The following is a 15594-nucleotide window of genomic DNA, read 5'->3' as shown; positions in this document are numbered from 1 at the left end:
TCCACGGTGCTGAACCATGTGTCCCGGGAGCCCCCACACGGAGCTAAGAAGCTGGGCTGGCCTGGTGGTGGCTCTCAGAGCGCGGCACCTCTCCTGGCTCCTCAGCTGGTGCCACAGCTTTTCCTAACGCCCCTTCCCCGCGGCCCTCCGGGTCCCTCCTTGGTAGGACAAGGGGGGAGCGGACCACACGAGGTCTTTGATGCCTAGGGACACTGCCAGCCCTCGAGGAAAAGGAAGACGGGTGGCAAGAGTGGAGGGGAGGGCAGAGTAGGAGCAGGTGCCCGAGGCCTGGGCACCCAAGCCGAGGGCGAGGTGGGGTGGGCATGGGGCTGTGTGAAGGCCTGGAGCACCCGGCCGACCTGGTGCAGCCTTCTCCCTGCCCATCCCTGGGCCTGGGGCTTCAGAAAAATCCTCCCTCTCCTGGTGATGCTGAGTTTTCCCACAGAGCCCTGCTGCCTGCTGCCGTCTGCCTACTGCCGGGCCCTCGCGGGGACCCCGTCACCTGGCAGCCTCCGCGACTACAGGGCTGACTGCGCCGGGGCCGTGTGCTCCGCGAGGCCAGCTGCTCCCCGAGCCCAGGGCTGTCCAGGCTGACCGGCGTCTGTCCCCTGCACCCCCCGCCTGCAGGCAATGACTCAGGATGCAGCCAGGGGCCACGACGTGCACGGAGGACCGCATCCAGCATGCCCTGGAGCGCTGCCTGCATGGGCTCAGCCTCAGCCGCTGCTCTACCTCCTGGTCCGGTAGGTCTGGGGGAGCGGGGAGCAGGGCTGGGACACAGGGCACCCAACAATGCTCAGGGGCTGGCAGCTTTGGGTTCCATCCCCCGAGTACGTGACTGTGCAAGACCGCACCCGGGCACGGCCTCCCGCGGGCACAGCGCCTGCTGGCCGGTGGGCGGGCCCTCAGTGAGGTCCTTTGTCTCTTGTCCCCTGACTTCTTCCTCCTCCTCATGGCTGAGTCTCTCTCTCTTTGCCAGAAGCACAACTCCTCAGAGAAGGTATCGATCCTGCTTAGAAACCCCACAATGGCTGATTCCAGAAGAACAGCTAGGAACCCGTAGATAGCTCTCCCCAGAATTCTGTTTACCTGGTTTTTAGTTCCTTCCAGAGCCGCATCCCCTATTTTCCCCTGTAGGACAGCGGGGAATCTCAACCGAGCTTCAGGGAGCAGGAGGCTTCTGTGTGGTGGGTTCCCTGGGACTGAGAAACAGGCTCATCTGCAGGGCTGGGGCGATTGTCTCTCTGAAGACTGGTGCCTACTTGTAATAATTTCTCAGGCTTATAAGACGTTTCACATCCCATATCTCACTCGCCTCCCTAAGTAGCCCAGGAGATAGCTAGCCACAGCTCCTTGAACATACGTGGTGCCTTCCTACCGCAGGACCTTTGCACTTGCTGCCTGCATTTCTTCCCTCAGAAGGGGCACATAGCTGGCTCCTTCTCATGCAAGTCTCAGCCCACGTGTCCCCTCCTCTGAGAGGCTTTCCTTGCTTTTTGGGATTAAACAGATCTGGATTAAAACCGTCTCTCACTGGCTGCTGCCATCTCATGCAAGTCATTTAACCTCTCAGGACCCTACCTGCCTTGTAAAGTCAAGAGTAGAGTAGTGACAGAGTAGTGACAGCAGGAGGCACTGGTTGGGAGACTCAGGGGAGTGTGTGTGAGCACCTAGCACCTTACTGGCACACAGTGGGTGGTCTGTCAATGGTAGTTTGCTTCCTGCCTGGGTTTTGACGGAGCCTTAGCCTGTAGAATTGAGGGGGGGCATTGGTATGTAAGAGAAGACAAAAATATCTGACTTTGGCCAGTTTTACAAAAACCTGTGTCCATACGAAACTCCTGGCCAGTTCACTTCCACCCCAAATGCTCTCACGTGCACTACTCACGTGTGTGCACGCACACACACACACACACGCACGCACACACAGGCCTCCATGACCACCCCGCTAGTTTCTAAGGGCTTCCCCTTACTAGCTGCAGGGAAATGGAGACCAACAAAGTGAGAAAATCTGGGAAAGTTCTAGAAGGACAAAGTACCCACTCTGGCTTCCAGAAGACAGACGGATGTGGCTTCCTCTTGCCTGGGCTCCCCGGCCAGGCAGTCCTGGAAAGTCCCACAGGCAGGCAGACACCTGGGCTTGCTTCCTGGGGCAGAGCTTGCTGTGGCTCCTATGCTTGTTCTCCAGCACTCTCTGCCCCTGCCCTCCTTCAGGCACCGTGCAGGTTCCGGCACCCCCTGTAGGAAGCCAGGGCAAGAGGCGGTTGTGGAAGATGGTTGTGGAAGACCCGTGGCCTTGAATGGGGATCGGGCCCGTCTCTATATCTCTTGAGCCCACTCTCTGCAGGAATCAGAAACTTGTCTTGATGAGGCATGACAGTGTTGACGGCTGATCTAGAGGGTTCTCAGACTCCTACCTTGGAAAAGAGGGACTCCCACCCCCCGCCCCAGACCTACACTGAACGCTCACCTGTCCTCTACCTTTCCAGCTGGCCTGTGTCTCAACTGCTGGAGCCTGCAGGAGCTGGTCAGCAGGGACCCGGGCCACTTCCTCATCCTCCTGGAGCAGATCCTGCAGAAAACCCGAGAGGTGAGGGCCAGCCAGGGCTTGAGGAGTCAACGGGAAAGGTCCCCGCGGAGCATCAGTTCTGGGGTGCCCTCCCCAGCGTGGAGCTTAGTAAAGGCACTGGGACCCCCCCCCCCTTGAGTTTTCTGTACTAGTGGTGCTTGTGGATTGAAGGTTTCTAGGGAGGGCTTGTGGTCCTTTCAATAACAAGACAAGGATTCGTGAGATTCCTGAGCTAGGGTTCTGAGTTTAAGCTGCCTTTAAAAAATTTTTTTTAAATTTTTTTAGAGAGAGTGCAAACACAAGCAGGGGGAGGGATGGAGAGAGAGAGAGAGAGAGAGAGAGAATCTTAAGCAGGTTCCACACCCAGCACAGAGCCCGATGCCAGGCTCGATCTCATGACCCTGAGATCATGACCTGAGACAAAATCAAGAGTCAGATGCTCAACAAAGTGAGCCACCCTGATGCCCCATTTAAGCTATTTCTTGAGACAGACATGGCTTGTAAGTCTAGGTATTGATTAGAGAGGAGGGAGGAAGCTCTCTCCCATATTCCTTTTCTTAAAAAGACCCATAAAAATCGACACAGAAGAGAAAATGGATTAGAAAGGTAAACTGAGACCCTGTCTAATGGCAGGTCCATAAGAAATAGACTTTTATGACCTTCTAAGAAGAAGGGTGTGTCTAAGGCTCAGCTGGGCTGGGATTCCAGAACACCTGTGAGTCCCTAAAGAGGATGCTGGGTCTTTTGTAAAGAATTCTCTTCTTAAGTGGTTATTTTTTTCCTTTTAAAAAAATACATGATGAGTTGGAAAACATGTGACTTTCTCAGCTGTCCCTGGAAAGTCTTGGTTTATCAAGATGCTCACCACCGTTTACCGGATACTGTTATAACCCGATCACAAGCAGACCAACTCAGAAGAGCTAAACTGCCTCTGGAGTGTTTAACTCAAATGCAAATATCAACTACTGCGTAACAATAGGGGAGGGTTTGTAGAAGAGACCTGAGCAGCAGGTGTATCAGACACATGATCTGTTCAGGGTAAAGAGGAGAATTCTCCATTTGAGCCTGCAGAGCACAGCACAGATGGTGGGGATTTCTCTGTATCTTCAGCCCCCATGAATTCCAGGATGGGCTGAGACGTGTAGCATATTGGCCAAAGAATTCTGAAAAAAATGTGTGTATCTAGTGTGGTGGGTGTGTCAAAGAGATGATGCATCAGGGAACAAATAGAATTTGTAAGCCAATATGGAAAAAATGTTGCCTCGGTTACAATAAAACAAATGCAAATCAAAACCATAATGAGACAGTTTTTGCCTAGCAAATTTGCATAAATAAATAAATAAATAAATAAATAAATAAATAACAAGAAATGCAGGGAAGGATAGAGTGAAACCAGTGCTTTCATATTTGTGGCATTTTGAAATTGGCACAGTCCTTCTGGAAAGCAACTTGGCATTTGCTTTAAAGATTAGAAATGTGTTTATACTCATTGAACTATTGATCCCACTTCTTGAACTCTAAACAAGATAAAGAATCCCAGTTGTAGAAAAAAGCAACACGTACAAAGTGATGTGCATTGCAAAAGCATCTAAAACAGCAAGAAGATAATCTCAAATGTCCAAAATGAAGCTAATAAATTATGGCAACCTATCAGAAGAAATATTATGCAGGTAATAAAAAGATGGGTATTATCCAAAGGTATGAACAAATTTAAATATACAAAAAATTGCATCAGTAAGATTTATTACATGGTTTAGTGAAAATTGACTAAACATTTGGAAAAATTCAGAGTAAGTTTCCTAGTGCATACCATACAGCAGATAGAATTCTAAGTGTAGGGCAGCCCTGGTGGCACAGCGGTTTGGCGCTGCCTGCAGCCTGGGGTGTGGTCCTGGAGACCTGGGATCGAGTCCCATGTCGGGCTCCCTGCATGGAGCCTGCTTCTCCCTCTCCCTCTGCCTGTGTCTCTGCCTCTCTCTCTGTGTGTCTATGAATAAATAAATAAAATCTTAAAAAAAAGAATTCTAAGTGTATTAAAGATCTACATTTAAGAAAACGAAGCTTCAGAGAAAAGAAGAAAAGAGATGTAGGAATATTTACAGGATGCTTGCTTGCCAAAGCAAAAATCCATGAAGGAAAAAAACGAACACTTCTAATATTGGGACATCAAGGGAAAAATCTATAAAATTAAAAAACACATAACAGGGATGCCTGGGTGGCTCAATCAGTTAAGCATCTGCCTTCGGTCAGGTCATGATCCCGGGGTCCTGGGATCGAGCCTTGCATCGGGGTCCCTGCTCAGCAAGGAGCCTGCTTCTTCCTCTCCCCACTGCTCGCATGTTCGCTCTCTCTCTTTCAAATAAATAAACAAAATCTTAAAAAAAAAAAAAAAAAAGGGATTCCTGAGTGGCGCAGTGGTTTAGCGCCTGCCTTTGGCCCAGGGCGCGATCCTAGAGACCCGGGATCGAATCCCACATCGGGCTCCCGGTGCATGGAGCCTGCTTCTCCCTCTGCCTATGTCTCTGCCTCTCTCTCTATCTCTGTGTGACTATCATAAATAAATAAAAAAATTTAAAAGTCATTTTCAAAAAAAAAACAAATTTGAAAAAATATTTACAACACAAATAAAAAGGAAATGCATAGCCAGGAACAGGGGAAACGTGTGTTTTTAGAGGTGATATAGCAAACAGAAATTCATTTATAGTATTATAGGTAAAAAAAAAACAAACAAAAAAAAAACAGTAGGAGTAAAAATACACATACTACAATCAAGTTTCCCAGAGGAAAATACATAGAGAAAAATGGTGTTAGGAGAAGCATTGCGATATTAGCTGCAGTTGCATTTAGAGGGGGGATATTGTGATGCTTTTTTTTTTTAACTTGCATTTCCCAAATTTTTGCCTTGTGGTTATATTGCCTTTCATGTAAGAAAGAAAGAAAAGAAAGTACAGAACAAGAGAGCACTGCTCTATTCTGCACCTGTGCTGAGCCTCGCACTCTTCTCTCCTGTCCCATCCACAGGTCCAAGAGAAGGGCACTTATGACCTTCTGGCCCCCCTAGCCCTGCTCTTCTACTCCACTGTCCTCTGCGTAAGTTCCAGGGTGGGCCAGCTGGGGGAATTGGGAAGGGACAGGGAGGGGTGGCCTCACACCTCCAGAGACAACACGGAGGGAAGCTGTCAAGCCGGGACCCTGAAACAGGTATCAGCCCTCTGATGGCTTCAGAGCAGCCACTCTGAGAGGCCTCTAGAACCCCATCGTGCCTGGTGTATCCAGGCTCCTGTGGAAGGTCTGCTGTCCACAGCCCATGCACGAGCCATGACACAGATCCTGCTGAGAGATTTGAGGTCCACCTCATTCTATACCCTAATAGTTCACCCAGTGTGAGCAGCACTAGACCAGCGGCATCAAAGGACCATGGGTGCCAATCCACTTTGAAGCACAGATCTTTGCCTCAAGCAAGGATAGTAAATACAGGTTGTGTAGGCATTGAAGACCACTCCCCCAAATGAGTGGCAGCAATGGCACCATGTAGTATGACCTCCAGGGTGGCAGCTTTTCAGAGAGGTGCTTTCATGTATTGGGTATTGTGTGTGGTGAAATCATGGCCCTGCAGTAGAGGTGCCCCTGGGTGCCATCTTGCCCATCTATAACTCACTCCCTAGGGATAACTTCTGGTTCTTTCTGGTCTCATTCTGAGACATACTGCTGCCGGGAGGAGTGTACCTTGTGTGGAATATTCCAGAAAGGAGCAGGGTCTGTTCTGGAATACCAGTGAGCTCTCTCTCACCTATGAGGTCTCATACCCAGACCTCTCTGCTTGCTGCTCCCTTTCCATCCAGACGCCACACTTCCCACCAGATTCAGATCTCCTTCTGAAAGCAGCCAGAACCTACCACCGATTCCTGACCTGGCCTGTTCCCTACTGCAGCATCTGCCAGGAGCTGCTCACCTTCATTGATGCTGAACTCAAGGCCCCAGGTAAGTGTCGGGGTGGCAGGTGCATGGGCTCTTCATTGTGCACACAGCATCAAATGGCTGAGAGGCGTGAACATAAGACACAACTCAAGGAGGAATTCCTAGGGGAAGCTGAGCAGGGTTCAAGGCAAGGAGACCCCACTACATGGTCTGTGCCTGTACTCTGGTTTGCCAAAAGGTCTCTGAGACTGCCCAGGTCAGAGAGAGAAGCCCCCACAATAGTGACAAAAGGCCTCTCAGGGTTCTTTTTGCCTTAGGATCAAATAGGAAAATGCATGTGTGGATAGCTTCAGTCCTGGCCAGAGAAGTAGCTGGCACTAGGAATGGACAGGTTGATGGGTGCCATAGTCGATGGGTGCCATTGTAGGTGTGGACAAGCACCTGGTGCTAAGTTTTCACAAGTGAGGGGTCTGCAAAGTAGGAATTCTTGAAAAACTGCTGGTGTTCTAATAGACATGAAAATGAAGTCCTAGGAAACTGTTTTAGGGCAAGAGAAAAATCTAAGAAGGTAAGATGTACTGTGTGCAAGGTGGTCTGCTAAACTAATTCATCAGTGTCAGTAGCTCAAAGGAATAATGTCAGGCAAACATCCTGATAGATGCCCCTAAAACATTTGATAGAATTCAACATTAATTCCTAATATTACAATATTTGGAAACTATTATTAACACATGGAAGTGTTCTTAAGGAAGTAACAGCCCACAGTAAAATGCTACAAGTGTTTCCATTTACATCAATGACCTTCCTCTTTGTGCTTATAGGTATTTGCCTATGCAAAAAGGCAAAAATAAAGAATTTTTCTTCTTCCAGAGAAGATAACATTTTAATTATGCAGAAATCAAACAATTGCTTATCTGTCAAGACTAAGAGAATCACCCAAAGAACTGTCAGAACTGACAAACAGGTAGCTAATGGCATTAACCAGTAAGAGAATATAGTGAGGGAGAAAGAAACCCAATTTATAATAGCAACTAAAAATATAAAAGAAGAAAAAGAGATGTGAATTACCTACATACAGAAATAACTGAAGGATAAGTTACTTAAGAGACATGTTGTCAGATTGAATCAATATTGTAGTAACAGCAGGTGTTATAGAAATAAATGCAATTGTGATAAAAAAATACCAACAATATCTTTTAAAATTTATCAAAATAGATAAAGTCTATCTGAAAGAATAAATGCTCTCCAGTAGCATTTTCTTCTGTATTTATCATGTATTTATTGATGTATTCTTATAGCAGAAGAAGGGGTATTTCCCTTAGTAGGTCTTTGAAAGTTAACTATATAGTTAACTATAAAGTATAACTATAAGGCTATAGGTATTAAAATAGTGCACTGTTGGTATAAGAATAGATAAATTAATGGAACAACATAGAATGGCTAGAAATGGGCTAAATATATAAAGATCTGTTATATGATAAAGTGGCATCCTGAAACCAGTGATGAGTAAAATTTATCATTTGATAAATGGTATCAGGACAATTGACAGACCATTCAAACTGAGTTATAGTTTTGTCTTAAAAAAATTAAGAACCCTATCTCAAACAAATTTCAGATAGATTAAAGGTTGAAGTGTGGGAAATAAGACTATGAATGTAATAGAAGAAAAGTAGGTTACATGAACCACCTAGAGTGAAGAAGAGATACCAAACAGCCAGCTACTCCGCCCCCAGGCAAAAATTATAAAAGAAAAGGCTGACAGATTTGAAAGCATCAAATTTAAAGCTTTTATATAGCTATCCAATCATTAAAGATGTAGATACAGAGTTACGGAGGGCAAAAGACGTCCAGTAGTAACTTGCTGAGTCAAAAAGCAGGGCCCCCAAATACTATGTATATTTTAATCCCATTTTTGTTTTTTTTTTTCTCTTTTAAGTGTATACATGCACCAAACCCTGCCTCGTGCCCACAGCATTTAATTCTCATCATACACATTGAACCCACCCAGGACAGGAGAACCAGATCTCATTCCTCAACAATTCCTGGGCCTGAGAGCTCAGGACTGAAGCTCTGTGTGTAAATACCTTTGCAGGGTTTCTGAATTTCTTCCTAATTATCTGATTTGTCTGCCTAGCCAATCAGCTGAGCTGTCTCCCAGTCTATCAGCATATTTGTCTCCTCCCAGCCAATCAATTGATTTGTCTTCTCCCGACCAATCAGCTGACCTACCTGGCTGCCCAGCCAATCAGCTGTCTGTGGTTACAGAGGCACAGAGCAGGTACAGGGCAGGGTTGGCCACACCCCGAAGCCCGCCTGTTCCTGTTGAGACTTGAGTGGAAAAATCTAGAAATCCAGAAGATGAAGTGCTGGACAGGTAGAGGTGCTCAGGCACATGACGGATAGACAGTTTGCCAATCTAACTTGCAAGGCACCCCAAGTGACCCAGCCAGTTCAGGGTTCATCTCTTCCTTCCCCTTCCTTCCAGCTGCTCCCCCAAAACTCCACAGTTCCGTGTTGATTGCTTCTGGGCTTCTTGCTGGTGACCAGAGCTCCTTGAACCAGAAGGCTACACTTTTCTTCCCTTCTATAATGAAGACAGGATTCAAAATGCAAATATGTTGGCAGGGCCATATCTTGGATAATCCAAGATCTAAGTGACTTTTTTTTTTTTTTTTTTACTTTGAAAGGGGTGCAAGAGATGTAGGGCTGGGGAGGGCTGTCCCCTGCACGCAGGGAGACCGCTTCCCACCGCCCGGTAGAACCAGCCGGCTCTTCGCTGAATGCACATGATGCCTCAAGATATTTTGCAGGGGGCAGCTGAGCAGGGCCTCTGTCCTGGGCAGCCCAGCGAGCAGATGTGGCATGGACGGTGAGAGCCAGGCAGAGCAGCAGTGGGAACTGGAGAGGGAATGAGGGTTCTTGGATGCAGAGCAGAGGACCCTGGGAAGCCCAGACCCTCAAAATGCTGAGCACCTTCCCCTTGACATTGCCCAGGGACTATGTGACAGCTCAGATGTCCTGGTGACGGAGGAGAAGGCAAACACTCATTTGGAGAGGGTGGTGTCGGCCAGGCTGCCTTGCCAGGGACTCCTCCTCTTCCAGAGAAAGCAGAACCGAAATAGGAAAGCCTGGACTCTTTCTCAGGCCAGAGAGTCATTTTCAAATGGTTAAAAAAAAAAAGAACAAAAACCCTAATATGGGATCCCTGGGTGGCTCAGCAGTTTAGCTCCTGCCTTCGGCCCTGGGCATGATCCTGGAGTCTCAGGATCGAGTCCCACGTCGGGCTCCCTGCATGGAGCCTGCTTCTCCCTCTGCCTGTGTCTCTGCCTCTCTCTCTCTCTCTGTGTCTCTCATGAATGAATAAATATAATCTTTAAAAAAAAAGAAGAAGAAAGCAAATTCCAGAATAAATCCATTTAAAATAACTATATTAAATATTTTTTTAAAAAACTAATATGTACAAACATGTGAGCCTTTGTCAGAGACACTGAGCCCATCAGGGACCCAGCAAGGTGGCAGAGCTGGTTTAAAGGCAGGTGTGAGAGCCCAATAGAAGTTTCTCAGGTAAGCCAGAGTAAAATTGCAAAATCAGATAGGAAATTAGTTAATATCAGAGAGGGGGATAACCCCATAACCTATGGGGCACACTTTTCTACCCCAAAAAATCCCTCCAGTCATCTCACATCCATGGGTTCACTCGCAGTTCATAGAGTCTGAGCGCTCATCAGTGACGACTAGAAAATGAAGCTAAATCACCCCCTTCTGGGATCCTGAAGTGGACTTGCTAGAAAGTGCCTCAGTGCGCTTTTATTACGGCCCGTGGGAATATTTTTGCCTCATTGCTGAGTGCCCCCAGCCCCGTCCCCAGTTCTTCCTGCTGAGGGAGGCAGGGGTGGGGCAGAGGCTGGGATGGAGGCCATGGAATGAGCTCTTGGAGGAGAAACTGAGGCTGAATCACTTAGTGGTTACTGGTACTTGGTATGAGGCTGTGGTGGCCTCAAATCCCAGAGCTGTGGGGCCTTCGGCAAAGAAGCTTTTCTTTTTTTTCCTCATCTGTAAAATGGGAGTATGATGATGCCTCCCTCTCGGGGCCATGTGAAGGTTAAGGCCAGCTGCCGAGGATTTCACATTGCTGGGGCAGTGGTTGGGATTGGGCAGCAGTAGCCCAAGAGACAGGTCCTGACAAGGTCACAGGGAGAGGATGACAAGGGACCTGGGGAGCTGGGCCTTCCACCCATGGAGCCCTGGGGAGCCGGTTGCCATGGCGATGAGCGAAACAGTTTACCCCCCTTTGATGTGGCCGGGTGGCAGAGGAAGTGGGCAGGTTATCAAGCCTTTGCCCCCCCCCTTCTTCCTGACTCCACCCCAAAACGGTGGTCCACCGCCTCTGGTCCGGGGGTGGCAGGAAACGTCACGTCAGTGCTACTGGCTCCTGCCCACCACAGCCCTCTTGAGTTCAACCCACATGTTTGTTGAGTATTGACTCCAAGCCCCCGCATGGCTGTGTAGACCACAACAGTTGGCTGCAAAGAATGTGCCCGTAATCCCGAGGGGTGACAGTGGGTGTCACCCGGGAGTCACTGTGCCGATGCTGAAGCACATACTGGCTGCCTCTCCCCAGACCTCAGACCTCTGGAGCAGAGGGAACGGCAATAGTCTTCCCATTCCACGCCCGAGAAAACAGAGACCCAGACAGGTGTCATGTGTCTTGCCCATGGGGCGTGAGCGGGTGGGAACACAGGCCTTTGTGTGACCTGTGCCTTGTCACTTCCTAGCCAGCGACCTTGGACAGGTTACATAAGCTCTCCGAGCCTCCCTGTCACAAGCAGGACTGTCACTGTTGGGGATGCCGAGGCTGATGCATCTACCGTGTGCTCACCGTGCCTTGACGACTCATCCTCACTCTGGGTGCTTAGTAATATTCCTTCCCATCCTCCAGAGGATGAACCTGTGAGCTTGTCCAGGCTCACAGAGCTGCCAAGAGCTCTCCCTCTTGAGCCGACGTCTGTGTGAGCCCCCACGAGCCATATTCTTTGACTCCAGAAACGTATTGTCACATTTGTACCGAGCTATTCCCCCAAGAGACAATAGGCTGGCAGTTGTGCGTGTCGGGAAAACCTGGGGCTGTCCCCACTGGCATTTTATAAGCACCCTCTGCCCTGGGCAGTCTGTCTGCCACTCTTCCTTTCAGTTGGTGCCTTTAGCCCTTGGACCTGTCAAAGCAGATGCAAGCCCGGCTTTGGTTACATTTGCCCATCAGCTGGTGGCAGGTGAATTCTGGATATTCTCTAGTGGCCCTCAGTTCCTTTTAGGACATTACTGACCATAGACATTTGCATTTCATACTTTTGGTTTTTTTGGCCTCTGATGGAATCAAAAGTGCAGATCCCTCGAAGAAAAGTCAAACATCACTGACTAGCAAGTAGGAGCTTTTACTCAATGCTCTCACACCAAGTGCATAGATCCACCCCCTCGCCCCTGCAGCCCAAACAACAACCAGTTCTCTAGCTTTCCAGGCACCAACTGAGGGTCCCGAGACCTGGTTCAGTCCAGACAGCAACTACCCAGAGTTCATGCAGACCCCATGGAGTAAGAGCTCAGTTACATAGACTACCTCCTATTTAAGATGCCATTGGCAAGTCCCACTGGGAGAAGAACCCAAAGTGAGGGACACAGGTGGCAGGGGAAACCATTGTAATTGAAATCCACTCCCTGCCTTTGTAGTCTTCATTATAATTGACCAAAAGTGGTCTGTCTTTAAAAAAAAAAATACAGAGAACGTTTTAAAAATTTGCGTATTTGATGGCACAACGTCAAAGAAAGAGATTTTTATGACTGAGAAACAGTGATGAGGAGCAACACAACGTCACTTCTCTGGTATCCTTGTCGAAGATTCTTGCCTCACTCCATTCCTGGCACAATGTGGAACACCCCAAATCAAGGAACATTGTGCCATAACCCGTCAGGACTCTGGTGTCGGGAATACAGGAGACCAGGGCAGACTGAGGAAGCGTTACAGGCAGAGGAGGCGAAGGAGAAATAAGTCCATGCAGTGTGGGACCCCGGATGGGATCCTGGAACTGAAAGATGACATTACGACCACAGGTGTATTTCTCGTATCACAGTGCCGCAGGGGGAGATGTAGTCGGGAAAGGAGCGGGGAGCCGCTGTTCCAGAAATCAGGGGCTGATTCAGGAGCATGCTGGCCGCACATAACAGAAACCCCAGCATAAACTGGTGGAAACCCATAGGGTTTTTTTTTCTTACATTAAAAAAAAAAAATTCCATTGGAAGGCAGTCCAAGGTTGGCATGAACATTCCAGACCAGCCTTCTCCCTTCTTTCTGCTTCACTGTCCTTAGCAGGAAACATCGTCCTCGATGCCACTTTGTGGTCTAATGGCTACAGGAGCTCTGGCCGTCATGGTGCCACTCCTGTTAACAGACAAGAGGAAAGTGGGTTGCAGAAAGGAGTCCTCCAGAAGCCCCACCCAACCCCTGCAAGGGAGGCCGAGAAATATGACCTATCATCCTGTGCGAGGGGTCCCTTTGGTGAAGAAGGGGGATGGGCGCTGGGTGGATGCTCACAGGTCTCTGCCCGCTAGGAATAGTGGCCTGGAGGAGCGGGCCTGGTCCTGTCGGGGCGACAGTGGCCAGGGCTGTGAAGGAGCTGGGGTGGCAGGTGTCACTTCACTCCCCCTGCCCTGGTGGCTCTGCAAAGCTGGGGGTCATCTTGCAGGTGTTTCCACAGGGTCACTGTACTTGTACCCAGTAGCATGTGTCCCTGTTTGCCATCAGCCTGATTATTCACAGAACTGAATGCCCTCTATGCAATGGTTTCCTCCGGCCTCCTGTCCAGGCCCAGGCCACGGCCACATCCCTTCCCACCCTCCCCATCTCCCTGCCCCCCGACACTCACCCCAGCCTTCTGTTTCATCCTTCCTCCCTCCACGCACTCACGCTGAAGGCTGTGCCTACGTCACGTGGCCCACATCCCCAGTCCCTCCCGAACCCAGGACCCCAGAGACGGGGGCAGGGACATACCGCCCAGCAACTCCCCGCATGTGAAATCCAGGGGTGTGTGTCCAGGTGTGATGGAGATGAGGCTCTCCATCTGTCCACCGGGAGCCCACGTGAATCACAGACCCTGAAAAAGCAACACGGCCTCATCTCACGTTGGGATTTCCGCACACTTAAGGCTGGGCTTCTTGGCACAGGCGCTGACCGCCACACATTGTCTGTCCACGCAGAGTGACTGCATCTGGTCATACCTTTAAACAAGGGCAGAAGATGACCTGGGTGAACAAGGCTGGCGTTACTCAGGGGCCTGCAGGTCCGGGCAGGGCCTCTGGACTTCCGTACCTAGTGAAAGGAATGTATGCAGAAGAGTCAAGAGGGGCCTGTGCTTGTCTTTGTGTTCTGAGGTCAGGGGGCCTGGGGGTGCAGGGTGGGGGTGGGGTGACCCTGTCTGCAGCATAGTATTTCACCAGGGGGAGGGGTCTCGCAGGATGGGGCAAGGAGGGGAGCTTCCTTCTGTCATGAATGTCAGCGGCCACCAGAGGGTGTCCCAGGTCCCCGTAGCCTTTCACAGTTTCAGGGACTTTCCTACCGGAACAGACATTAGTATTAACTTGTAAGCATGGGACATTACATAAGAGAAACATCACACAAAAGGCCCCCAAATCAAAGCAATTAGACCCTAAATTAGAACAGTATAAGCTGGTCTTTTTATTTATTTGTTGCCATTGACCAGACAAAAGTCAAGGCCTTTCCTTTTACAGCCCTCTCTGACCTGGGTTGTGGCCTTCCTGCTCCCAGCCCACGCCCTCTCCTGGGTGGCTTTGCCCCCTGTCGGGAGCCCCTTGAGGCTGCCCGCCCCCACCCCCCAAGGCCCAGCCCCCGCTGCTAGTCCTCTGTCGTTTAGTCACACCACGGTGGGCGCACAGCTGAATCCGTACTGTTGAGGCTGTGTTCCAGTCGCAGACCTGAGCCACGTTGCAGGAGAAAAGCAGAGACTTTGGGCTGGTTTGGTTTCTCGGAGGCTGGAGAGAAAGGCTGGGGCAGGGTTGGGCGAGGATGCCCCATGGGCAGAGGCAGGGCTCAGTCTGGAGAGGCACAGCACCAGGGAGGCCCGGCTGCCCCAAGAGTCTGTGGGAGGCCGGGTAGAGGCACGGAGGGCCCATGGAGACTGAGCTGGGGGACCCCCCCCTCCCGCACACCCTTGGTTGGGGGGGGGGTCTGTGCCTCTTGAGGTGGCCAGGGAACCACTGGGTGGCAGCAGGCTGGCCATGGTCTGGGAGGAGCCTCCGGCACTTGAGCCTCCTCCCAGTGCCTGAGCCTCATCCTGGGGCTACAGCGAGGCCCCAGGCCATCTGCTGAAGGCACAGATTAAACCTACCAACTCTCCTTTCTTTTGACAACAGGAATCTCCTACCAGCGACTGGTGAGGGCGGAGCAGGGCCTGCCCATCAGAAGTCACCGCAGCTCTACCGTGTGAGTACTCTCGAGGGGGGGTTCCCCACGCCCACAGCGTCCTCCCCAGCTGTGCATCTGGCTTCCCCTCCACTGCACACACACATGTACACACTCATACACACACACACCCCTCGCCCCAGCCACCCACAAATAGTCTTCGAGAGGACCAAGAGCCCCTTGGATTAGCTGACAATGCTTTTGTACATAGTGCTGTTTCTCTGGGTTGAGGGGCTTTCCTCCTATTTTTAAATGGCTCTGAGACTTAAAAACAGAGCAGACGTTAAAAAGCACCCACATGGATCATGCCAGGTGCTGGGCACATGTCACCTCGCTTCACCCCCACTTTTCATGTGGGGGAGACTGAAGGTCAGAGAGGCCAAATAACTTCCTGAAGGTCACACAGCTAATAAGTGTCTGAGCCAGGATTTAAAGCCCAGTTTTACTCAAAGGCTCACAAGGTTTCTACGATGTCTTTTTGCCTTTTCCAAACTTTTTTTGATGGGGGCCTACAGTAAAAAACAAACAAACAAACAAAAAAACATTTTATTTTATTTTATTTTTAAGTAATCTCGAACTCATGACCATGAAATCCAGAGTGGCATGCTCCACACATGACTAAGCCAGCCAGGTGCTC

General features: G+C 49.8%; 1 protein-coding gene across 3 annotated transcripts in view; it reads left to right on the top strand.

Moving 5' to 3' along the window:
* The window catches only part of PIK3R5 (phosphoinositide-3-kinase regulatory subunit 5), a 66517-nt gene that overhangs the window by 41310 nt on the left and 9613 nt on the right, over positions 1 to 15594 (top strand). For all 3 annotated transcript variants that reach the window (XM_025428392.3, XM_049110210.1, XM_049110209.1), the window contains exons 2-6: positions 628 to 743; positions 2490 to 2590; positions 5591 to 5659; positions 6412 to 6550; positions 14909 to 14978. In XM_025428392.3, coding sequence (XP_025284177.1) covers positions 641 to 743; positions 2490 to 2590; positions 5591 to 5659; positions 6412 to 6550; positions 14909 to 14978 — 482 coding nt within the window. In that variant the 5' untranslated portion in view covers positions 628 to 640. The remainder of the gene's footprint in view (positions 1 to 627; positions 744 to 2489; positions 2591 to 5590; positions 5660 to 6411; positions 6551 to 14908; positions 14979 to 15594) is intronic.

This window comes from Canis lupus, chromosome 5 (assembly GCF_003254725.2).
Source record: "Canis lupus dingo isolate Sandy chromosome 5, ASM325472v2, whole genome shotgun sequence".
Lineage (NCBI taxonomy): Eukaryota > Metazoa > Chordata > Mammalia > Carnivora > Canidae > Canis > Canis lupus.
This window is presented reverse-complemented; position numbering and strand designations above follow the sequence as displayed.